Source organism: Balaenoptera musculus, chromosome X (assembly GCF_009873245.2).
Source record: "Balaenoptera musculus isolate JJ_BM4_2016_0621 chromosome X, mBalMus1.pri.v3, whole genome shotgun sequence".
NCBI classification, from domain to species: Eukaryota; Metazoa; Chordata; class Mammalia; order Artiodactyla; family Balaenopteridae; genus Balaenoptera; species Balaenoptera musculus.
In genome coordinates, this window is record NC_045806.1 from 19,931,720 (window position 1) to 19,957,630 (window position 25,911).

General features: G+C 42.5%; 1 protein-coding gene across 2 annotated transcripts; it reads left to right on the forward strand.

The window, feature by feature from the left end:
• The first annotated feature begins 103 nt into the window (after positions 1-103).
• On the forward strand, positions 104-3,155 carry SAT1 (spermidine/spermine N1-acetyltransferase 1). 2 transcript variants are annotated; one of them, XR_005018411.1, is made up of 7 exons: positions 133-393; positions 618-669; positions 760-843; positions 1,200-1,309; positions 2,270-2,371; positions 2,466-2,506; positions 2,635-3,155. XR_005018411.1 is itself a non-coding variant. In XM_036840689.1 (6 exons), the coding sequence occupies exons 1-6, from the start codon at positions 328-330 to the stop codon at positions 2,803-2,805; spliced, it is 516 nt and encodes a 171-aa protein (XP_036696584.1). In that variant the 5' UTR covers positions 104-327; the 3' UTR covers positions 2,806-3,155. The 2 variants fall into 2 exon arrangements, 1 of the variants encoding a protein (XP_036696584.1); XM_036840689.1 differs by lacking the exon at positions 1,200-1,309 and having other exon boundaries at positions 104-393.
• Positions 3,156-25,911: the final 22,756 nt, after the last annotated feature.

Below are 25,911 nucleotides of genomic sequence, written 5' to 3' on the forward strand. Positions count from 1 at the left end.
GGTGCCCGGAAGAGGGGGGGCGGTCGCGGCCTCATTGGACGAGGCGCCGCGGCCTCATTGGGCGAGGCGTCTCATTGGACGAGGCGCCTCCGCCTCACGGCCCGGGGCGGGGCTTCTTCGCACTAAAAAGCGGAGCCGGGCGGCTGAAGCGAGCGGCTGGTGTTTCAGTTAGGTGGTGTTCTTACTTTGTTCGCCGAGGTTCGCCGGGTCATGGTGCCATCCTGACTGGGAAGAGGACGCTCCCGGGAGACGAATGAGGAACCACCTCCTCCTGCTGTTCAAGTACAGGGGCTTGGTCCGCAAAGGGAAGAAAAGCAAAAGAAGAAAATGGCTAAATTCGTGATCCGCCCGGCCACCGCCGCCGACTGCAGTGACATTCTGCGGCTGATCAAGGTAGCGGGAGGCAGGGGCTCTTCCTGCGGCGGGCGGTGAGGTCCTTGTCCCCGGTAGGTCCCCCTCTCCGCCTGCCTCCCCCAGCCCCGGCCCGGCCGCGCCGCTCTGGGCGAGACTCTGGGAATGAATCCCCGCCCAGCCCACCCCATTCCCCCGAGCTGGCCGGGCCGGGGCCTCACTTAATTTTCTGCTTGTCTTCCTTTCTCTTGTGTACATCAACCCAGGAACTGGCTAAATACGAATACATGGAAGAGCAAGTAATATTAACTGAAAAAGGTAACGCATTAGTGGCGGGGCGGGGGACGAGCGTCCGGTGCCTGCCACCTTCATCGAGGCCAACATTGTCCCTGCTGCCTCTTCTTGCAGATCTGCTAGAGGATGGTTTTGGAGAGCACCCCTTCTACCACTGCCTGGTTGCAGAAGTGCCCAAGGAGCACGTGACTCCAGAAGGTAATCGCCCTCTCCTTCCAGAAGCCGGAGAGACCGAGTGTTGTGCAAGACGTAGTGGCTGCTCTGTAGAAGCACTGACAACACAGGCTGAAGTTACTTACTGAGAAGTTGGCCAGAAATACTAGCCAGCCAGTGTTCAAACTACTGAGAAAAAGAAAATAGATGTGCTGCACTTAATAATAGGGCGGGTTAGAAGAGCTCTTTAAGTTATCAGTGCTGTGGAGACCCGGAAAAGTTAGGTATAAAGTCGTTTGTTGTAATTCAGTTTCATAAATGGTTCTTGTTTGACCCTAACGTAACCGTTTTTGTATTTGTGTTAAATTACATTTTTTTCTTTAATTTGTCCCAATCTTCAGGTTACAGTCTCTAGCTTCGCCATGTACATGGCCCTTCCGTGTACATGGATGGGCGGGGAGGTAACTAAAAGATCCTTTACACAATAAAGTAGATGATCATGATAAATGAGGTAAGGCCCTATTATCACACACTTAAAACACGGTAGATCAGAAGCTCCATTGTACTCACTTCCTGTTTGCAAAGGACTATAAAATGGCTAGAAAGTTTAATTTGAAACCTTTGCCTCCAATTGGAATTACAGACACCCGTAAAGAAGGAGTCAGATGCTTTTTTCCTTTTTTTCTTTGTTTTTTCTTTGTTGTTGTTTTTTCCTTCCTGGTCCTTGTTGAATGGGCAGAAGACAGAGCTAAAGAGGGAAGTTGTTGGGCAGGGGCGGTGGGGGGTGCTTAAGGTTTTTTCTGAGGTCATTTCCTCATACTAGAAAAAATGAGCAGAAAATGTAAGTGATGAGGTACTTTCCAGAGGTATATGGATGTTACATCACACCTGGGTACCTCTACTTCTTCCGGCTTAAACACTGGGGAGAACAAATCGAAAATGTGTGAATTGGAAGGCAAGTTCTGAAATTAAACGTTGCTCTTTTGGCCTGATGTCCTGACCTTAAGGAAGCAGAGTTTCTAAACTACAAATACTTAACTATTCTGAACTGCCGTGTAAACCTGACTTAATCCCAAGTCAAGATACCAGTATATCAATAGGATGTGAATAATGTGTGTGTTTAGTTTTAAGACCATAGCACTTTCGTTCTGGCAAGTAATGAAAGCATTCTCACTTCCTGAGTGTGAGATCCAGCAGATTGCAGAGTGGCCAGTCCACAGTTTTAGCCTGGCTTCAGCTAGCTCTAATGTGTGCTTTTTGCAAATACATGTTCTAAGAACAGTGAGATCATCCAACAGTGGCCTGGATTGCACTAGCATAAAAGTCAGGAGACAGTCCGGCCCACTGGCTACTTATTTCTGTAATACATGCATGTATGTTTTTTAAAAACTTATGATAGACTTCTGATTTTGCAGCTACAACTTTGACGGATTGTTTTTCATCCATAACTCATGTGATACTCTTATTACAGGACACAGCATTGTTGGTTTTGCCATGTACTATTTTACCTATGACCCATGGATTGGCAAACTGTTGTATCTTGAGGACTTCTTCGTGATGAGTGATTATAGAGGTATGGTTGAGTTCAGGGGGGCTGCTCTAAAGAGAAATCAGGGCTTGAAGTCCTTAAAATGACCTTTTAAATTGTACTTCTCTTTCTTTTTTAGGCTTTGGCATAGGATCAGAAATTCTGAAGAATCTAAGCCAGGTATGTCTTGGTGTTTGGTTTCCAAATTTGTAAGGGTTACTGGATTATTTTAACGCCTGAATCAAAATTGGGGCTTGGAAAGCAGGTGAAATGTCACTGAGTTTGTGTTTTCCTCTTCTGCGTAACAGGTTGCGATGAAGTGTCGCTGCAGCAGCATGCACTTCTTGGTAGCAGAGTGGAATGAACCATCTATCAATTTCTACAAAAGAAGAGGTGCTTCTGATCTGTCCAGCGAAGAGGGATGGAGACTCTTCAAGATCGACAAGGAGTACTTGCTAAAAATGGCAGCAGAGGAGTGAGGAGTGCTGGTGTAGACAATGACAGCTTCCATTCTATTTTAGAATAAATTCTCAACTTACCTTGCTTTCTATCCTATTTGTAGTGAAATGATAGAATGAGCACCCATTCCAAAGCTTTATTACCAGTGGCGTTGTTGCATGTTTGAAGTAAGGTCTGTTTAAGATGGCAATCCTTGTATGCACGTTGGAGTCAGACTTCTGTTGAACATCTTTAATGAACAGCAAGGTGGTATGATAATGTCTATGAAAAAAACTCCACTCTTGTGAGTCATTTCAATGTGTACAATGTACACACTGGTACTTAGAGTTTCTGTTTTGATTCTTTTTTAATAAACTACCCTTTGATTTAATTGTTTGGTGTAAGTATTTTTACTGATCCTTTATTTCTTAGACATTTTTCTTGCTGTTGAGTGCAAAGTAAAAAATGCCCAAGAAACATGATAAGTTGACAGTTTTTTAAAAAGAGCTTTTAACCCAGTTTAAAGTGTCTTATGGTCAGGAGCTGTGTTGTGCTGGTATTCCCAATGTCTAGAAAGAAGCCAGTTGAATCCCAAGGTTTTACATGTAGCAACATATAAAAATATGACTTTATATTGATGACACTACACTTAACCCAAAAGAATTTTCAAGAGCTTAGAAACTAAGGCCCACAATGAAAAAGCCCATTTGTTACACCAGTAAAAGAGGTGGAAATGGGATTCTGAAATACTGGAAATTGGGGGAAAAAACATCTTGCCCACAACAACCTCATCCCACACACAAATACTATTCTGAAGAGAAAGTAGATCACTTTGCTAGTTAGGCAGGAACAAAACTTCCACATTTTTAAAGGAATTTTGTAAACTAAAAGGCTGGAGTTGGACACAGGTACCAATCAGGGAAATTAGCATCCTATTTGGAGGGCAAGTTTCTGATAACTGTTAACACATAGTTTTCTAAGCGGAGAAACAATAGGAGGGCTTAAAACTGCTGGGGTTTAGGGGAGAAGTAAACAGAAGCTTTCTCCAGGACTGAAAATGAAACTCTCAAAGAGGGCTGAGGAGGAGACAGTTTTAGATAGGTGAACTCCTTTATTACTCATGACACTGACCTAAATTCCTAAACCCACTAATTCCCACAATAATGAAAATGGTAGTTAATAACCACTGTACTGATTTCCAAGATTAATGTTTTCCAAAAGAAATCGTCAGATGACTGAAAAGCAGTACTCTGTATCTTCTTACTGTGTTCTCCAGGAAAGAAATACTGGGCTCCTCACTCAAAGGGTGATTTGTCCTGCATCCCTTGGTTTCAGTGTCTTTTGTGGCTTCCTAAATTAGAAGGCAGCCATATAAACAAGCAGGATCCTGTACTGTGTTTAACAGGAGTGCTTTGGGATTTATTGGTAGCTCAGAGAGCATGTCATGAAAATAGAGTCCATTCTCAAGCAGGGTCCTGCTGGACAGGCAAGTAACTATAGGAGACAAACGCTGGCAAGCATAAAAAGGGTTAACTAAACACAAGGAGCTTTGTGGGGAAAGAAGACATTTTGAAAATTGTGTTTTGGAAAGTGGGCCTCTTTGAGGAAAACAACTACATGCTGACTGTGGTTAAATACGTGAATAAATTAGATTAACCAAGTGAGTTACAATGTAACTCTTTGTTTTCTCATACTTCTTAGAGCTTAGCCCTAAAGGCCCAGTGTTGTCACCATGAAAGCTTTTAGGAAGTTTTTGTATCCACTTTAAAGAAGTCCCTTGAGTTTAAAATTTAGAAGCTGAAACACCACAGCATCAGCCCACTGAATGTTCAACTCTGTTACAAAGATACCTCTTTAAAAACAACTATAAAAACAAATGCATAAAGCTTGAAATCACCAGGCAAGTAAGAAAACATGTTCCGGGGAAATTATATGAAAGGAAATAATAAACAATGATAAACCTGGAAAAGGGGGGCAGGGGGAGTCCAGGTAAGCAACACCTCTGTAAAAATAACTTTGAAATTACTATTTTACTAAAATATTATGCCTGACATAATCATTTGGGAAGAACAGTATTTCAGGCCTAAGAACTTGCCAATTATTACATAAGAATATTTTGGGGTTTTCTCTGTGTAGTTAAAAAAAATAACTTACCTGCTAAGTTTATTAGCTCCCTTAAAGAATAATAAAATCAAAAATTTTGATAGTATTAAAACAGGAAGTAGCTGGGTTTATCCACACATAGGCTTACAAGACATCCTGCCGCCAATCTGATTACAGGGTCAACAGTAGAGGCACCTTCTGTCATGCTCCAAACCAGAGCCCAAGGTCATCAACTGCTTAGATTCCACTGGGCAGCCTTTCTAGGGAAAGAAAGTGGAGTCTTTTTCACAGAAATGCACAAGCAACAATTCAGAAGAAATCTAATGATTTATTAATGTCTTAACACCCACTCTACCCAGTCCTGTGAGTCCCCAGCAGGGCCTAGAATGATGGCACTTACCTGTGCTCCTTGAGGCAAGTGGCTGCTCAGCAGCAACTGAGGGAGCTGGCCAGGCTCTGGGCAGGCCAGGCCTCCTGTTCAGAGTCTGCAGGTGGCCATGTCCGCTCCCAGGATTCTGTTTGTGAGACCGGCCTCATCTTCGTCTCCTTGCTTCATCATCTCTTCGTGTGGATTGTCATCTCAGGGTGACTCTGTGCTTTATTCTCATCCCTTTTCTTTGTGCTGCCGGTCTGGGCTTCAAGCTAGTCAGCTGTCACCCACAACCCAGACTGACAGGCCCACACCCTTATTGAGTCCATCCCACCCCCACCCCTACCATCATTGCCTTTTATGCCTCATCTATCAAAGGCCACCAAATGCCCTTCCTTGCAAGGTTCTCCCAGCACCCTCTTCCCCCAACACCTTTCTTTCTTGTGGCTCACATCTGCCCAGCAAGTGTTTTAGTAGCTTCCACGCGGTTATCAACATAATAGTTAATAAGAGCTAACGTTTAGTAAGTACTCACCAGGAACCAGGCATTGCATTTAGCACTTTGTATAGTTATTATGTCATCTAATTCTCACAAACATCGTGTGAGGTAGATGCTACTATTTGTTTCTTTTTATAATGAGAAACTAACCCTCAGAGAGGTTAAGTTGCCTAAGGCCACACAACTAGGCCTGGGAATCAAACTCCAAACAAAATTTCTCAAACCCCTGGGGGTTCACTGCCATATTCTCAGAGGACCTCATATTCTCCATAAGAATGACTGAATTTGGTGTTTCTTTTGGATTATACTCTAAAGAATAATAAGTACAGTTGTCCCTCAGTATCCGAGGGGGACTCTGGAATTTTTTTTTTCCAAATATTTTCCATCCACTGTTACTTGAATCCGCGGATATGGAACTCACAGATCAGGGAGGGCCAACTGTATAAGCATTTTCTAGATCATTGAAATCAGTAGTTCTTAGTCCGGGCTGCACGTTAGAATCACCTAGAAAGATTTTAAGAAATACTAACGCCCCACCCGGATAGAATCTTTAATTATATCTTAATGTGCATTCCAAAGTGAAGGCAGGGTTGATCGCCACTGATGTAGATAATCACCTTTTAACCGAATCCTAGTCACAACTGTGAGGACAACCATTTCAGTCTGTGTTTACGCTGCTCACCTTGGCACCACATCATTAACAAGCAAAGAACAAGTGAAGTCACATCACGCTGCATGAGGGAGAACCTCCTGGAGAGTTTTTAGAGAAAAATGGTGGGAGAATTGTGTCAACCAACTGCATACGGTGCTGCAACCGGAAACAGCCATCAGTACCACGCTCCTTTGCAAGCAGCAACTTCATTTCAGCAAAATATCTTCCCTCACATTAAATCAGTGTTGCCCATTTAAATTTTATTCATTGGGTAGTTTTGTCTGATTTGACTTGTAAATGTATATGGTTTCACAGTTGTATAGGAGCTATGAACATCAAATGTTCACATCTAGTTGTACGTCTACAGTAAGTAAATATAATAAGAATAATTTCAATCACCACTGTGAGAAGTCTTTCCTGTAAAAGGAGTCTGTGTTACTAGAGTTTGAGAAACACTGCTGTGACCATAATGCAATACTGCCTGCTTCTGATTGGTTAAAAAAAGGCCAACGGCATCAGAGGTAAGACTTTACCAATTAAGCCCCAATTTGGACAGATTTAGTCTTGATATTTCAGCAAGAATATTTCATAGATATGTTTTTTTTTCCACCAAGAGGCATATAATGTTTGGTTGTCTCTTTTTGTGATGCAGCCGATGATGTCAATACCAAGGTGCACTGATTCATTAGGAGTTTCAAACTGTGATACTCTATCATTCCTTCTTCATTTCTTAGCTAAAATACTTCTATAAAGAGAACTTTCTCCTATATTGTATTTCGTTACCATGAAGTACAGTTCACCCAGCAAAGGCAGGATACATGCTTGATTCTTTTTATTTACTGGGTTTCAAAAGAATGAACTGGCTTCCCCAGCATCTCCCAATTCGGTTTTTTCCCCCCAAGTATCTTTATTAACTCGTGGACTTTAAATATTTCCTGTGTCTTAATTTCCTGCCATCATTTTTCTGACTGAAGCTCGGATTGCTCTAATTGTCCAGTGAGAGCTTCTTCAAGTTGGCTTCAGAGTCCTTCGGACACGACTGCAGAAGCCTTTCTTTGTTAGCTTCCTCGCTTTTAAGATGTCCCAGGTTCATCTTGTACATTTCCTACCCCAGACCTGACATCAATGGCTAGGTAATTCCGAGCTTCTGAGATTTCCAGGGAAGCAACATTTACTGGGATCAAGCAGTGTTCACAGCTCTGTTCTGACAATAAATAACATGGGCACAGCAGACTGGTGCCATTCACCTCCAGCTTAGCTCAGGGAGCCTTCCACCAGCTGTGGCCCAGGGCTGTCTTCTTCCACCTCGGGGCTTATCCCGCTTTCTTTCATTCAGTGAATCAATAACAAAAACAACAAAAGTGCTTACAAAACAGCTAAATCCACAATGACAATGATCCTTGTTTGCAGAGCAACATGGTCTGTCCAGGGGCAGTTTGGGTCTGGTGGAAAGAACACTCCACTTGGAGTCAAAGGAAACTGAATTGGATCTTGGCTCTTCTTCATTTACGGGACTAAAAATAAACTACCTCAGAGTTGCAAATGAGATTATGAATACGGAAGTGCAGGATGTACATGATTAATATATTCTATATGGGGCTTCCCTGGTGGCGCAGTGGTTGAGAATCTGCCTGCCAATGCAGGGGACGTGGGTTCGAGCCCTGGTCTGGGAAGATCCCACATGCCACAGAGCAACTAGGCCCGTGAGCCACAACTGCTGAGCCTGCGCGTCTGGATTCTGTGCTCCCAACAAGAGAGGCCGCGATAGTGAGAGGCCCGCGCACCGCGATGAAGAGTGGCCCCCGCTTGCCGCAACTAGAGAAAGCCCTTGCACAGAAACGAAGACCCAACACAGCCAAAAATAAATAAATAAATTAAATAAATAAATTAAAAAAAAAAAAGCCATGGTTTCCAGTTTCCCCATTTCTGGTTTCACATGCCTACAAGTACTACAGTTTAAAAAAAAATATATATATATATATATGTATATATTCTATATGATATACTTAGAGTAACCCTATGTTGAGCATCTACTATGTGGTAGATACCATGATTTTATTTCATTAATCTTCATAACAACAGTGGCAGAATATGCCACCCCAAAATATGCCACTTTGGCATAAGGATTATTTTGAGCTAAAGGCACTCGAAAAACAGCAGATGCCAAGAAGAGCATTCTCATCTCCCCTTTTCCTTCTGAAAACAGGACATAACACTCCCAAGTGAAAGATGCCTCCCCTGTACCAGGAAAAAAGAAATATTCTTCCACTGGGAGTCAAGGTCTGCCTTTAGCCTCCCATCTATTTCAGTTACTTTTCCACAATCGCCCCTTTGTCCAATCTGTTAGAAGAGCATTTAGGTTTGCCACCTCTTCGAGCGTTCATTTCCTTATGAGGGCTCCCATGTCACTGTAAAACATATTTGATCAATTTGTGTGCTTTTCTCCTGTTAGTCTGTTTTATATTAATTAAATTCTCAGGCCCAGCCAAAAACCGCAAGAGGGTAAAGGTCAAGTTTTTCCTCCCCCCACATGTTCCTGTGGTGTGCCAGTGAACCAGCTGGGGTTAGGGAGGAGCCTTGATTTGTAGAATTTGCTGATTAACAGCGTGTAAATACTTCCACCAAGGCTGATTTCAAGCTACCAAAGGCTTCAACAACTGGCTTGCAAAATTCCCGAATATTTAACAGTAGGCTCTCCCAAGCCAGTAGGAGCAGGCTTCAGCACACCACTGAATCAGGCCCATTTCAAAGATGAGGAAATGGAAGCTTAGGGAGGTTGAGCGACTTGGATTCACGGCAGGGGGTGTGGGTCCAGGCTGTCAACCCGGTCTGTGCCTCCACAAATGTGTGCTTTCTCTACCACACAGCTGGCCCTTCTCAAAGCAGCTGATCCACACTCTTTGACCTCCTTGACTGTCAACATCCCAGGAGCAGGGACGTGTCCCATAATCTTTATATCCTCAGGGCCTCATTCCACGCATGGCACGCAGTTGGCATTCAACAAACATTCATTAAATAAATGGAATCAACCAGCCCGTTTTGGGGGGAAACGGAAAGAGAGAATCAACTTTAATGTCATGCTTTACCTGTAACAGGCATCCACTTTGAGAGTCAGAATTTAATTGGGGAAAAAAAAAAGTGGAGTGTATAAAATTGATGAGTGATTAAAAAAAAAAAAAAGATCCTCCTGAGGACCCTGCTGTGTTTTTCTTTTTAATTTTATGTCTCTATTTTAATAAAAAGAACTATATACCTTGTATATGTACAAAGTAAAAAAAAAAAGCGGATAATTATAGGGCACTTTCTACATTCCACATGTTATACATGGATTATGTCATTTAATCCTTAAAACAAAGCCATCCTTTTGTGTATGAGACAGGTAGGGTGTAGGGGGTGAAGCAACTTGTTCTGTGTTATACAACCAGAAGGCAATGGGGTTGAGCTTTGAACTGGACAGCTGGGCCCCAGACACACCTCACAAACCACAACTCACTGTCTAATTTAACTGTACACAGTGGCCTTGAGTCATTAATACTGGTGGTGCTTTGGGACTCAGACTGTTTCTTTGTCACCTGGAAAAGGTCTTGCCTGTGCTTACGTTAGGTGTGGAGGAGCCAGGGGGAAGGTGGGATTGAGACCAACTGCTTCCTGCCGCAACGCTTCCCAGCCAGCTCTGCAAGAAAATGCGGCTCTTCCGCAGAGGACCAGCTTCAAGGCAAGGCAAGTGGTTCAGGAACCACCCCACTTCACTTTCTCTTCCTCAAATTATATACAAGTTCTGTTACTAGAAACAAAAATTTGCTCGCCTAAATTTTCCACACGGGCCTCCAAGGAACTGAAAAACAAAAATCATTTTCCAGCTTCTCTGGCTTCAAGCCTGATTCCAGGACATGATCCAACACTAATCACCATCCAAATGCCTGTCAGTGAGATGGTGGCGATGTACTCTGGCATACAGTACTGAGGCAGCCTTGTGCAATGTTGTTACAGCATTATGTTATAATTACACCCCGGCCTTGTTTCCTGCACATCTCGCAGATGCTTATCCACCAACGGGGTGTTAGCTGACAATCACTCTAAACAAGCCTGGACAGAAGAAATAATAGCGGTAACCCTGAGGAACTTCTGAAAGAATATACAGCTAATATTCTAGAACGTTCGGCCAGTTCAGTAGTCTCTTACAGGCAGATCAAACGTCAGGCAGCATTTCTACCTTTTCCTGTTCTGCTCTGAGCTCTCTCTGTGCTCTCTTGTCTTGTCCAGAACAACATCACTTAACTCCTCTGTATCTTGAAACATGTTGACTTAAAACATGAAACAGCGGAGGAAATTCTTACAATCCCTCAGTCCCCACCCCACCTCCCAGAGGAGCTAAAAGCTTAAGGAGTGGTGTAGCAGGCTGTTTGTTATAACTGCTAAGGGGGCGGGAGAGCTGCCTACCCACCCTCCTACCGCTCCTCCCCTGGGATGGGACAAGCAGAATCTTATTGGTCATGGACACTGGGTCCAACCAGATGGAACTCTCTGGAAATGTTCCCACCGAAATCCAGGGAAGTGGGGAGGAGGAAGTTCCAGAGGGAAGAATCTAGGTGGTGGTGTGTGTAGTTTGCATTCCTGTCTGTGTTTTAAGAGGTTTCCAGGCAGGTTTTAATTAACCTCCAGCTGAAACTTGCTAAACAAGTTTTGCAACCCAGGTTGTTGTGTTAGTATTTTTCTGGGTGTATTGTCCTAGGTTTGAATTTCATGAAGTTTATTATTCTTTCTAGTTAAAACTCAATGGGAAAAAGCAAAGTGTATGTTTTAAAACCTAGGTATTTCCTGGTAATGGCTTGTAGGAAAGAATGAGATTTGGATTGAGAAAGGAAATGAAAATTTATTTACAAGTGATAAGACAAAACTAAAAATATTATTTTTTCCAATGAAAAATACACCATCTTTTGGGTCAAATGCTAATTGTTTAAGACTTCGTTTTTAAAACAAACCCTTAGGTTTCATATGCTCCAACACCTAGGGGAGAAACAGAATACTTTTGTTTCTTTCTAGTTTCCTTCATCAAGGCCTGCATTTCAGAAACTAAAGCACAACATGATCTTTCTGCAACAATAACCACTGAATAATAATCACTCTGTCCTCAAAGCAGCCACTGAGAAGACTGGGCTTTGAGGATGCTCGACAAAATGCAGGCTGCTGCCGCAGGGGCCTCGGTCCCCAAACCCTAAGAATAATCTTTTGACATGATCTCTGATAAATCACTCTCTACAGTCATTTATATAACCCTCTGCCCCTAGCACAGAGGAGTCTACTAGTTCAAGGCCTTCAAACTGGGAAATACTTGCCATTTGAAGTATATGAGAACTTTCCAGGTGACTGAGATTTAGGAACTTGCTTTCCAAACCTCAAATTCCATATGTACTCTTTCTGGAAATAATCTGCCTGACAGTGCCCATGAGGTAACAAGGGTTCCTCTTGACCATCTCCCCGTCCATAATAGTCCTTGCACTTGAATACAAGAAGATGTGTCCCTCATCTACCCTGAATCTTAGCAGAGTGTGTTACCTCAAAGTGTAAAAACCTCTGGGCACCAAACCAAGGAATAATTCAGCAATGTATAGCTCCTGAGGGAAGTTCCCTGAGAGTTAAGCCAGAGTCAGGGAGGAAAAATAATTTTTTCTCCACCCTTCTAGGTTCTTGGCTGAGATCTCCCTATAATGAAAGACAGATTAACAGGAGATAAACAAACAGAAGTTTAACAACATGTATGCCTCCTGTATACCCAGGAAAACTAATGCTCCAAAATGGCCCAAGGCACCACCTTCAATACCATCTCTAGCTAAAGACAAAAGAAAGATGTTAGGGGAGAGGAGAGCCAGTTACGGATGGTTACCAGAAAAAGCACAGTAAACAGTAAAGGGTATGGCAGATTTAAGTTGTCTTCTCCACTGATAAGAGGTTCTAGAGACTTAGACATTTTCTTTCTCCTGGTACACAGAGGGAGACACCCTTACAAACGGATATTTCTCTTATAAGTGTAAACGTCTCTTACAAAAGGGTAATTTCTACTCGATTTTCAGAGCTTCTCCTGTGTCTGCTAGTTCTTAAAAATAATCAGCCTAAAATAATCGTCATGTCAAAGAGGCATGTTTGGGGGGAGGGATATTCTGCTCCCCTTCACCAGCTTCTCAGATTGCTTAGGAGCACAAACCAAGGTTTATATTTCAAACTCCACAAAGAAAGAGGCTCCTGAGCAAGCCAATTCAAAGTGTCTCTCTTGGTAGAGATCTAAGTGGTACAATAAAGGAACTACTGGTTAAAGAGTGTCAGCAGTCAGTTGGCTCCGGGCAGGGGCGGGGGCGGGGCGGGGGGCGGGGGGTGGGGGGTGGGGGATGGGGAAACGACCATAAATTTCCACGAGATTGCTGGCTCAAGCATTTTTATCATGATTGTTTATTACATCCCAGAAGAGACTGTAAATTCCATTAGACATTTGGGACAGTTTTCTCTCTCAAGATCTGAGAAAGAGATCATTTGGTTAAAAAACAAATTGAGAGGAACGGCAACTTATTTTATCCAGGTGACAAACTGCTTTATCTAAGCATTAGAAGTGGAAGTGAGGTAATATTTAACATTTATTTGAATTGAAAAAATAAAGTCAGATTTTCTTTAAGGATTTCCATTCCCTTTCACCTAATTAACTCCTACTCTTCCTCAACTCTCCACTTAAATGTCACTTCCTCAGGGAAGCCCTCCCAGACCACCTCCTAGTATACATTCCACTAACACCTCCTTCATTGCAGTCTTCCCATTTGTGACTTGCTGTTTATCTGTGAAATTCTTTAAGATCTGTCTCTCTCATTAGAACAGAAGCTCATAACGGCAAGAATCATGTCAGTTTTAGGTCCACCATTGGTTGGTGAGCAGGGAGAGGGTTAATATTTTGCACAATTCTTTAAAAGTTAGTTTGCTTTGGCTGATTGGTTTGACAATGAGGACTGGCTGTGCCATTAGGTGTACAGCAGGCACTTTCCATTAACTGAATGAGCTAAATGAGCTGTGCTGAGATTTCAAAGCAATAAAAATAGATTTAAAGTATGTGCATAATGTACAGTACATCAGAAATCATGTTCTTTGCAACTATTTAACCTATGATTTTAAAAATATAAAATGTCAATTCAAAATGTACAAGAGAAAATTTGAAAATTAAATTTTTAAAAGATGAAATACATGGAGGGGTACATAGTTGTTCAAAATTCTTTTGACCAGAAATGCTTGAACGAAACTGAAATAGTACAATCACTGCATGAACACAGGACTCCCACTTCTACTCTTCCTGGGTGGGCGTCAGTCAGCATCTGCTTGAACACATTCGGTGCTGGGGAAGTTACTACCCTACATGCTAGCTCAAAGCACTGTTGGAAAGCTCCATTTGTGAAAAAGTTCAGCTAGCTTGAAGTTGAAAACTGTCTCTTTGTTGTTTCTATTCACCCAACTGTGGCCTTAACTCTGCCACTGGAGCTGGAATAGCCCCTCACCCACTGAGCAGGCTTTTAATGATTCCAAGATAGACACATCCAATATCCAATCCTTTAAAAATTCTGTATTATATTATTTCTTGGCAGGGCACCATCCTTCTTTGAAGATCTCCATTCCCCTTCACCTAATTATAGACTCCTACTCTTCCTCAGCAATCAGCTTAAATGTCACTTCCGGCACCTCCAAGCAATGTGTCCACTTTCTGCGCAGGGAAAGGGGGAAGGCAGAGGGTAAAATACACAGCCTGTCCTTAAACAGCTCGGCCTTTTTAAAAAAATTCTGTAGAAAGCCATCTCCAAAAAAAAAAAAAAAAAAAAAGAAAGCCTTCTCTAATCACTTCCATCTACATTTCATTGGCTGGGACGTGTCACAAGGAAACTCTTAGTGGTAAAGGAGAGGCTGGGAATTCTAGTATGTTGCTTTCCGATTACTCTTATAGAAAGTCATGGGTATAAGGTGAGCAAAGTGATAAATCACATATCGGAAAAATTACAAGCTATGATTTTAGAAGTTATTTAGAAGACTGTAAGGTAAACTAAATAATCAGCTAACAAAGTAGTTATTAAGACAAAACAAAACTTTGACAGTGTGTAAAGCAACGCAATTTTCTAGTTGGGTCAAAGCAAAAATATAAACAGTTCACCAAAAAATGTAGACTCAAAAAAATAAAAGGTAGTATACATGGCCTGACATCGCTTTGCTCTTGAAATTTTCCAGTGACTTCTCTTTCCACTCCCAACTCCAACCACCCTACCCCAAAGTGTTAAATGGTTGTGACGTTCACGTTTCCTAATCAGCATGTAAGTCAGAAATTCTTAAAATGCATTTTAAATTGTGAATCATACCAGGACATGACTTTGTCTATAGAGCAATTTGATTTTTTAAGGCAACTTAATTTTAAAAAGACTTGCACACAAATGTTCAGTTGATTACGATTAAGACCATTTTCTTCTGGTGAATCAGCATGATTTCTTCATCAAATTATGCATTTTGTCTGCTTTGTGGAACATTGGCAGTTTCATTTCCTGTTAAGGAAACAGTATCTTCAAAACTCAGATAAACCTTTGCCTTTACTATTTGAGTACTGAAAATAAACCAGGAAAAATCTCAAATAAGTCTTCATGATTATTTAAAGGTTTAGAAGGGGATTATTTGTTCTGATTGAAAAAAATTATCTTTTCATGTGAGTCTTTTATATGGAAGATCATTTCTGAAGCTTTTGTGGCTGATACGGTTGGATTCGTACCTAACTTCTTTCTTCTTGTAAAATAGAATCCTGTCATCATCACAATCTATACTCTCCCACCTGGACTCTCAGCAGGAACCCTGGGGTGGCTCCAGGGGTAAGAGCCCCAGTTCTCTCAGTATACATTGCATACAAACATCCTAACAACTTTTTGCAAAGTGTTTCATTATTAGTGTTTTGTTTGAGAAAAAGTCCAAAAGAGGATATGGTGAAAAGTCTACAGGATAAGGAACATGAGGAGAAAGAGACAGCATTTTAAAATAGAATCACATGATTTGCAAGCAGAAAAAAAACAAGAAGAAAAAAAAAAGAGGGGTGGTGAGAAATTGTGCTGAGTGGCAGGGAAGAGAGGCTAGTACCATACTGAACATTTTTTGAAGTGTCTGTATAGGCGTTGGTATGACAGTGACCTTAATGTACCAATAGCATCCTGTAGACAATACAGGGGGACTACATATAAGGTTGTTTGGTTTCTGGTTTTTTTTATGGAATGGTCCAGATTTTTTGTTTTCTGTCTAGAAAGCAAAAAAATCAAAAGTGCAAATATCATGGCCTGCAGAGGCTCTAGCTTTCGCCCAGCCCACTCCCCATCTCCCTCCTCCTGTTCATTAGCAGAACTCCCCTTCCACCTACATGGTCCCGGTGTCCTGGTAAGATTATCAGTCAGGATGCCCGCTCCGCTCGAAGCTCCCATCACCCCAGGACTTGGCTCAGGGCTGGGTGTACCTGGGCTCCACAGCTCCCACTAGTTCACAGGCTAGAGGCTGTAGCCGGGGGCTGTTGGCTGCCACCGTCCTCGCCTTGAGGGAGCACCTGCTGTGAGATGCACCGAGGCCTGTGGGAGCCAGAGCCAAGCGCTGGGTTTGACATGTTCCTCCTCCCCTTGAACTCTTAGCTCATGCTCCACCATGAACCGCAGCCTCCCCATTTATAGGTTGCCTCATATTCTTGAATCTACCCCACGAGGGTAGCTCTTCTCCCCACCTAGGTCCTAAATGGCTTGGTAGCAGGTCATGTTATGTTGTTGTGTTTTTTTCCCAAGAAACAAGGAAATGTAGTTAAGATTTGTTCAATTCTTTTCTTGTGACAGAAAGTATACTAAAACCAGAATGTTTTTCTAATAACTGAGCACACTAGGTGGCTGCTTAAAAAACAGCATTTATGGTGCAGAACTTACATTATCTCATTTAATCTGCACACCTGACCTGTGAGGTGGATGTTCAAGTTTATGACCTTGGAATTTTGAACTGAGTTATAAATTGCAATGAACGCAAGTACCTCTGACTCCAAATTCTGTATAAGAAAACGAACGGCCCATAATGCCTCCTCTTCGCCACGCCCCCCCCCCCCCGCCCCCGCAACCAACAAGCAAACTTGCACCACCTTGTTATTCCTGGTTATCTCAGGGATAAAGGATGTTCAAAGACAAGGCCTTACAAGCTGAATAAACTGGACAAATTATCCACTTGAATTTCATCAAATACATTTCCCAAGCAACAAAGTATGTGATTCAGCATAGAAAAAACTAACTGCTCATGAAGATAACACATTTTCTGAGAGTGCCTTTGGCCAACCTTAATAACTGTCTCTGCAGGAGAGGCCTACATTTGGGGAATGGAGGGAGGGAGGACAAGCCAGTTGTTGGACTGGGACCTTCCAGAACCACAGCTGTGACCCTTAACAAGATAGCTGACCTGGGCCTTTCATTTCTTTGACTTTATTTATGCTTTTAATTCCAAAGTTGCAAATAACAGGAAATGAACCACAGTGTTAGCCAGTTAACATCAAAGGTAGAAGGAGACCAGGAGGCCGACTGTGAAAAAGAATTAAAAGGGTAAACATTCCAGTGAGTCACAAGCATTCAAAACTCACTAGAACCACAAGAAGCAAATAGTGTGGGAACCCAGAAGTGGACACCCCAAGGAAGAGCAGACCTGGAGCTCTTTGAAAAGTATAAAGTTCTATACAAATGTGAGAAATAAGACATAAGTCACAGTTAGGGAAAATATTCATAAGATAGAAAAATGATTTTTAATGGAAATTAATTTGGAGATATACTGACCTGCACTATGTACACGCTAGCCATTTGTTCTTTCTTGTAGAGAGAATAATCCTTGAAGGATACTTGCTCTTATATTTTTCAGACCGTAAATATCACAGATTATATGGTACTTCAACTTTGAAATGAAAGTTTGTGTGCTGTGTTTTAATAAAAATGGTAAATTTACACATCATGGTGCTGAGAGGAAAGCAGTAGCAATCTGCTTTTTCTCTTTGGCACAGTGGTTCCCAGCCTTGGGGGGTCTTACAAAATACTGATGACTGGATTCCCCCTGCTTGCCTGCCCCAGAGAACCTGATGTCATTGGTCTGAGTACAGCCTGGACATCGGACATTTAAAAATCACCCCAGGGACTTCCCTGGTGGTGCAGTGGTTAAGAATCCGTCTGCCAATGCAGGGGACACGGGTTCGAGCCCTGGTCTGGGAAGATCCCACATGCCGCGGAGCAACTAAGCCCGTGTGCCACAGCTACTGAGCCCGTGTGCCACAACTACTGAAGCCCACGCGCCTAGAGCCTGTGCTCCGCAACAAGAGAAGCCACCGCAATGAGAAGTCCGCGCTTACTAACAAAGAGTAGCCCCTGCTCGCCAAGTAGAGAAAGCCCGCACGCAGCAACGAAGACCCAACACAGCCAACAATAAATAAACAAGCAAACAAAAAAAAATAAAAAAAATAAAAAAAAATAAAAATCACCCCAGGTGATTCAAATGTGTGGTTAAGGGCAAGAACCACTACCCTCAAAATTGCTTAGAAAGCAAGGCAGCTGCTCAGAGAAAGAAGGGAATTTCTTTAAAAAAAAAAATTTATTTATTTGGCTGCTCTGGGTCTTAGATGTAGCACGCGGGATCTTAGTTGCCACATGGGCATGCGGGATCTTTAGTTGGGGCACGCGGGATCTAGTTCCCTAACCAGGGATCAACCCGGGCCCCCTGCGTTGGGAGCACTGAGTCTTAACCACTGAACCACCAGGGAAGTCTCGGGGAATTTCTTGAGGTAGATGGAATCCATAGTTCTGATTCCATCCCCCTTAGCTTAGCACCCTCCACCGCAGGTATATCCTCAGAGAGTTTCTACTCTAAGAAATCTGGGCATCAAAAAAACCTTTTAGGGAATTCCCTGGGGGTCCAGTGGTTAGGACTCCACACTTTCACTGCCGAGGGCGCAGGTTCAAACCCCGGTCAGGGAACTAAGATCCTGCAAGCCACTCGGTGTGGCCAAATTAAAAAAACAAAACAAAAAACCACCTTTTAATTTTCCCATTCTTTCAGATGTTTGGGAGAAAAGGGTATAAAGGAAAAGTTCCACGGCTGGCATCTGTCATGCTGGGTTTGCTCACCACCACTTAGGCTGAGTTTGAACGCCAAAAATGTTCGAAGTTAGACTGTTCAAGAGATGGGACCTGCATGTGTGTGTGTGTTTTAACGACAATCAGAGAAATCTGGTGTAAAGGTGCTTGACATCACACTTATTGCTACCTCCATCTGACCAAAAGCTCATGTAACTTTAGCCATAAAAATATCTATGTAATGATGCACATGCGGGAGCTTTAGTTTCTGTCTAGTTTTATTTCACCTAACAATTAAACAGCGCTAGATGAGGAAAAAAGTGATCTGTAACTCCTCTTTGTCTCTGAGAACTCATTCTAGTAAAGTAAAATGAGGTTTAATGAGAGGAGGTAAAAAATAGTATAAAGAAGTGAAAATCAGATTGAAAATGAAGATACATTTTCAAGTCTGATCTCGAAATGAAACGTTCACTGCTGTGACTTCATTACAATTTCATTTTGATCATTTCAATTTGATATAAATTCTGCTCCACCTTTTTTTTCTGTGTCTGCCAAAAATATTGGTATTTCCTTGATGTACACTTCTGAATCTGCGAAGAGATTAAGATTTACATATCTCTGGGTTAAAACTGAAAGAGAAAAACAGTATGGAAGTTCCTCAAAAAGTTAAAAATAGAACTACCACATGATCCAGCAATCCCACTTCTGAGTATTTATCTAAAATGGCTGAAAGCAGGTCTCAAAGAGATATCTGTACACTCAGGTTCATAGCAACATTATTCACAATAGCCCAGAGGCAGAAGCAACCCAAATGTCCATAGATGTATGAACAGATTAACAAAATGTGGTACATACATACAGTGGAATATTATTTAGCGCTAAAAAGGAATCCTGTCACATGCTACAACGTGGATGAACCTCGAGGATATTATGCTAAGTGAAATAAGGGCAGTCACTAAAGACAAATACTATATTATTTCATTTATATGAGGTATCTATCTAGTCAAATTCATAGAAACAGAAAGCAGAATGGAGGTTCCCAGGGGTTGTGGGGAGGGAGAAACAGGGAGTTGTCGTTTAATCGGTATTATAGGGGAGCAAAACTTGCCATCCCAAAATGTGTCTCTTCGGCATGTGGATTATTTCGAGCTGAAAACAACCAAGGCCCAAGACTCAGGAAGAACCTCTGACCTGCCGCCTAACTGCCTAAAGGAATTTAGGTAAAAGGCCTGCTCCCCAAATAGAGCTATCACCAGAGATCTCTGTAAAGAACGTGGGCGAGGTGTGATGAAGGAGACTCAGCAGGGCCTAGAGAGATCAGAGTCTACTATGTACCCCACTGTCTCTGCCTGGCCCAGCAAACATTGTTTATGAAACATTTGCTTATGGTTCCATCTTCACTATGAATTGCCTTCCTCTCCTTTGAAGTCCCAAACCACTACCCCCAACATGCTCTTTTGTCTTTAGCTGAAGATGGTATTCAAGGTGAGGGCTTAGGCCGTTTTGGGGAGTGACTTAGTTTCCCTGGGTCTCTCCCATGTATACATGTTATTAAACTTTTGTTTGATTTTCTCCTATTAATTTTTTCATGTCAATTTAATTCTTAGACCAGCCAGAAAAACCTAGGAGGGCAAAGGAAAATTTCTTCCTCCCCAACAGTACAGAGTTCTAGTTTTGCAAGATGAAAACGTTCTTGAGATCTTTTTCACATCAATGTGACTATATTTACTACTACTAAACTGTACACTTTAAAATGGTTAAGATGGTAAATTTTATGTTATGTGGTTTTTATGACAAGTTTTTAAAAATCTTGGTTTCAAATGTCAGAAACAGAATCTGGGTAACTTAAAGGAAGAAAATTTGGAAGATGATGTGATCACTCATGGATCAAATCTGAGAAGGCTGAAGATCCAAACTTGTAAGAACAAGAAAGACTGGGAATCAGGAAATTGGGTGGTCCCTTGAAGTTGGAGAGTTTTGCATATTCCTTTGACTGGGAAGCATTCAGTAATAAATCTCGGGTTCATAAATATCATGGGGGAAAAAATACTAAAAAAGGAAGGCTGAGCTAAAGAAAGTCAAAGGGTTTGGGCAGCAGGTGCCCTCCGTTCTAAATTAGGACAAGAACAGTCGTGCAACTGCAGACTCCGAAACAATAAAAGGCAGAGGACTCAACAGTACTCTGAAAAGGTATTCCATTGTGATGTATTTTGATCTGAGTCTGTTCTCATTCTATTAAAAGAAAAGTCTCTCTTTGGTGGGAACTAAAAACAAAATCTGATTCATATTGAATTTTTTCCCAAAAGTTACACAAAGGGAAATAATAATGCCAACTGTGAGAATTGAAGTGGAAATCAGATCTCAGCCCGACTAGAACAACCAATGGGGACAATAGACAATAACTGTGACTCTAATGAAATTCATTTCTCAGCTGAAGGCACTGGGCCTATGTTTCTCTTGCTCTATTCTTAGTACTAAATTTAACTTTTTCCCTTTCAGGGAAACAGCTCTCTTCAGTTTGAAACAATAGATATTCACACTGCATTCCATATTTTCTGGGTTCTCAGTGTTGCCTAAAATGTCATGACCTCCTTCTCTTCCCCCACAATATTTCTCCTTCTGCAGCGGGGGTGGGGGGTGGTGGTGTCACAGCTGTTTTCAGCACATGAGAGTGGAGAGTCGGGGTAGGCGGTGCAAATCTACGCAGCAGGAGCAGTAGTGATGAAGTGAGGGAAGGCACAAAAGCTGTATCTTACTCATCTCTTCCTCTCCAGTGCTATGCTGCCATTTGCTGGCATTCAGGAAATTTTGCTGAATGAATAGGACAAATTTGGTATCTTTCTACACATGAAAATGAGCTAAAAGTTTTAAAGTAAAAGTGGTTGTTGCATTATGACACCTCAATAAATGCTAAGGGAATGTGTGGCTGAATGAACTAGATTTCCTAGTAACCATGCCCGCTGTTGCCTTTTAGGCTGTTGTGGTGCAGGGCCTAGCTGCCTACCAAATATACTCTCCAATTCTCTCTCACATTAAGAGAATCCCAGTTTTTCACTTGGCATATTGCTTCTCAGCTAAAAGACATTTGTCAGACTCCGTTGTAGCTCGGTTGTTATAGTCAACAAGTAAGCTGAAGTAATGGGTGGAAGTTCTGGGAAGTCTTGGAAGGGAGGTGGCATATGCACCATCCTCTCTTCTTCTATTCTGCTGCTTGGAACTATGGTGTGATGGCTGGAGCTCCAGCAGCCATTTTAGACCATAAGGATGAAGAGTCTATCCTAGAGATGGCAGAGTGGAAAGCTGAAGGGAGCCTTAGTCCCTATGACCATGAAGCTGTCACACCAGCCCTTGGACTGCTTACTTCTAAGGTTCTTTTATTTGAGAAATAAAGTTCTGTATTTTCAGCCACTAGTTTTAGGCTGAACCCAATCCTAAGAGATACAGCTGTGATCTCAGAAAATCAAGAACTAGGGGAGAGGTCTCAGACCCTCCCCTTTCTCTCCTTAACACATCAAACTCAGTTTAGGGAGGGTACCAGTCCTCTACCTTACAAAGGTACCCCTTTGTTTTCATGATATATTCCTGTATTACTGCAAAGGTAGTTTAATTTGACTGGCAGACTCCTGGCTCCTGACTCCTCTTCTGTATTGCTAGAAGCCAGATCAGTGCCATGGAGCTTACCAAAGACTCCCCTTGGCCTCTCTGCCGCCTTCGCCTTCCCTTGTGACCTCTTCTAGGCCTGCCTTCTCCCTACGGCAAAACTGTCCAACACCCTCTTGCAATCTGATTAAACTGATTCACAGTGAGAATGAATGACTAATAGTCTTCATCTAGGGAGAAGGGTAGGCAAGCACACATTCTATGGGTGTATAATTCAGAATGCATTTGTCACTCGGGGAGAGAGAGAGTGGAACATGGTTGTAAAATGATTTGTGAGGTCACACAGGCGGTGAGGCACAGGCCTGGGACACGAATCCAGGCCTTCTACCTCCTGGTTCAGTGTTCTTTCCTTCAAGCCAAGGAGTCAGGCACACTAGGCACTCCACTTCAAAACTGGTGTTGCCATGTCCAGGAAGAGCATGTGGAGGGTGAGACGAGTGCCTTATGAGCTCTGCCAAGTTATAATCTGTTGGCAGAGCTGAAGCCACAGGAGTGGGAAGCACATGGGGATGATCACAGGCTGAACTTTTAACCCAAAGGCTCTGAGCGGCACATGATGGGAAAGGGAAGAGGCTCCCACTGTGTGCACGTGACTTCTCTCGTGTGGCTCTTTCATGGAAGGCTTGCGAGGAAGAGATGAAACTGCCCAGAAGGCATCTCTATTGCTTCTTCCAGGGCTAAATTTGTGGTATGGGTCTCATATCTTCTTGGTGATATTCAAAAAACAGGCTACATAGAAATCTTTTTTTTAAGTTGTAAAATTAACATAATATAAAATTTACCATCTTAACCATTTTTAAGCATACAGCTCAGTGTCATTAAATACATTCACATTGTTGTGCTACCATCACAACCATCCATCCACAGGACTCTTTTCATCTTCCCCAACTGAAGCTCTCTCCTCATTAAACACTAAGCCCCCGTTCCTTTCTCTGCAGCCCTCAACAATCACCATCCAACTTTCTGTCTCTATGAATCTGACTACTCTAGGTGCCTCATATAAGTAAAATCATACAGCATTTGTCCTTTTGTGTCCAGCTTATTTCACTTACCTTAACGTCTTCAACGCTCATCCACGTGGTAGCATGTGTCAGAATTTTATTCCTTCCAGGGCTGAATTATGTTTCATTGTATGGATAGATATAGGAACTGTTTTTAAAGAAAAGATACATACATGTGTACATAAACAAAGACACTGAAGTTATCTGATACTGTACAAAGGGGTTGAATTTTGAGTCTATGCTTCATGCGGTGAGGATAGAAGGAGCTGGTAGCCTTGCCACATATTAGGTGCCAGTGGAGAGAGAGAATACAACGTGGGCCCGTCCTCCAAGACAGCTCACAGTCAACCTGGGAGGCAGACACAAGTAGCTTTAATACAATATGACAAACATTACATCAAAATAGAGGCGAAACAGATGAATTCTCCCCAGGAGGCGTCAGAATGATTACAGGGTGACCTTTGACTAGGCCTTTGAGAACAACGAAGTCGGGAGTATCTGGACTGGCTATCTCAATGCCAGGACTGAAACTCTCACAGGTGTTATGTGGGGTTCCTGTTGCAATGGTGGCGAAACAAATTATACCCAAACTTGGAAGCGGAAAAACAGCCATTTATTTATGCTCATGGATCCTGTGAGTCGTCAATTCCATCGCGGCTCAGCAGAGACAGAGGGTTGCTGCTCCACTGCACCTCGGCTGGAAGACCTGAAGCCTGGCTCAGTCGCATGTCTGACAGTTGATGCTGGCTGTCTGCCAAGATCATAGCTGGAACCATCAGTGAAACACCTACACTTGGCCTCTCCGTGCGACCCGGGCTTCCTCACAGCATGGTGCCTGGGTTCTGAGGGCAAGCTTAGTGAGGCAACCAGGTGGAAGTCACATTGCCTTTTCTGACCTAACCTCAAAAGTCATGCAGCTCACTTCTGCTGCATCCAATTTGATATGAGGAAATCACTAAGGTCGGCCCGCACTCAAAGGGAGGAGAATTAGATTCCTCCTTTTGGTGGGAGGTATGGCCAGGTTCTACAATAACATGTGGAACCAGAAATACTGCTATGGCCATATCTGATCATAGCAGGTTTGGCGGTACGTGCCTGAGGCTGGAACTATCTTGGCATGGGGACTCCCTGTGGGACAAAGGCCGAGTCCATGAGTACAAATCAGCTACAGGAATATAAAGAGTGGTAATCTTAGGCCACCATTCCAGCCCTTGCAGTGACTAATTTCAGTAGTGAGCAGGTGGTAATGGTCATGTGTCTATCTTTCATTTAGGACTGACCGATTCAGACCTAGTAAGCCCCTTGGGTTCTTGAATACAATTTGGGGGGGGGGGCTTGAGAGAGAGAGTGCAATATTGGATTGCCTACTAATTTGGGTATGTGGCTGTTTGAGCAATTAACTTGGTTACAGGGAAGTGACATTTGTACCTCCAAGCTGGTGAAAAGGTCATACCTACTACAACTTTCATATGCTAATTTGTGGGCCTACCTGCCCCTCCCACCAGATTAGAAGCTCTTTTAAGGACAGGACCCATCTTACCTGGTCTCCCCAAAGGATTTAACAACAAGCTTGGCCTCTGGAATCACACAATTCTTTTTTTAACATCTTTATTGGAGTATAATTGCTTTACAATGGTGTGTTAGTTTCTGCTTTATAACAAAGTGAATCAGCTATACATATACATATATCCCCATATCCCCTCCCTCTTGCATCTCCCTCCCACCCTCCCTATCCCACCTCTCTAGGTGGTCACAAAGCACTGAGCTGATCTCCCTGTGCTATGCAGCTGCTTCCCACTAGCTAGCTATTTTACATTTGGTAGTGTATATATGTCCATGCCACTCTCTCACTTCGTCCCAGCTTACCCTTCCCGCTCCCGGTGTCCTCAAGTCCATTCTCTACGTCTGCGTCTTTATTCCTGTCCTGCCCCTAGGTTCTTCAGAACCATTTTTTTTTTAGATTCCATATGTATGTGTTAGCATACGGTATTTGTTTTTCTTTTTCTGACTTACTTCACTCTGTAAGACAGACTCTAGGTCCATCCACCTCACTACAAATAACTCAATTTCATTTCTTTTCATGGCTGAGTAATATTCCATTGTATATATGTGCCACATCTTCTTTATCCATTCATCTGTCGATGGACACTTAGGTTGCTTCCATGTCCTGGCTATTGCAAATAGAGCTGCAATGAACATTGTGGTACATGACTCCTTTTGAATTATGGTTTTCTCAGGGTATATGCCCAGTAGGGGGATTGCTGGGTCGTATGGTAGTTCTATTTTTAGTTTTTTAAGGAACCTCCATACTGTTCTCCATAGTGGCTCTATCAATTTACATTCCCACCAACAGGGCAAGAGGGTTCCCTTTTCTCCACACCCTCTCCAGCATTTATTGTTTCTTGATTTTTTGATGATGGCCATTCTGACTGGTGTGAGGTGATACCTCATTGTAGTTCTGACTTGCACTTCTCTAATGATTAGTGATGTTGAGCATCCTTTCATGTGTTTGTTGGCAATCTGTAAATCTTCTTTGGGGAAATGTCTGTTTAGGTCTTCTGCCCATTTTTGGATTGGGTTGTTTGTTTTTTTGATATTGAGCTGCATGAGCTGCTTGTAAATTTTGGAGATTAATCCTTTGTCAGTTGCTTCATTTACAAATATTTTCTCCCATTCTGAGGGTTGTCTTTTCGTCTTGTTTATGGTTTCCTTTGCTGTGCAAAAGCTTTTAAGTTTCATT

What these genes read in the sequence shown, in the direction of transcription:
- SAT1 (XM_036840689.1), top strand. Translation starts at nt 328, where the DNA reads ATGGCTAAATTCGTGATCCGCCCGGCCACCGCCGCCGACTGCAGTGAC. An exon ending in CGTGATGAGTGATTATAGAG is followed by an intron (nt 2,372 to 2,465) that starts GTATGGTTGAGT and finishes TTTCTTTTTTAG; the next exon opens with GCTTTGGCATAGGATCAGAA. An exon ending in TTCTGAAGAATCTAAGCCAG is followed by an intron (nt 2,507 to 2,634) that starts GTATGTCTTGGT and finishes TCTGCGTAACAG; the next exon opens with GTTGCGATGAAGTGTCGCTG.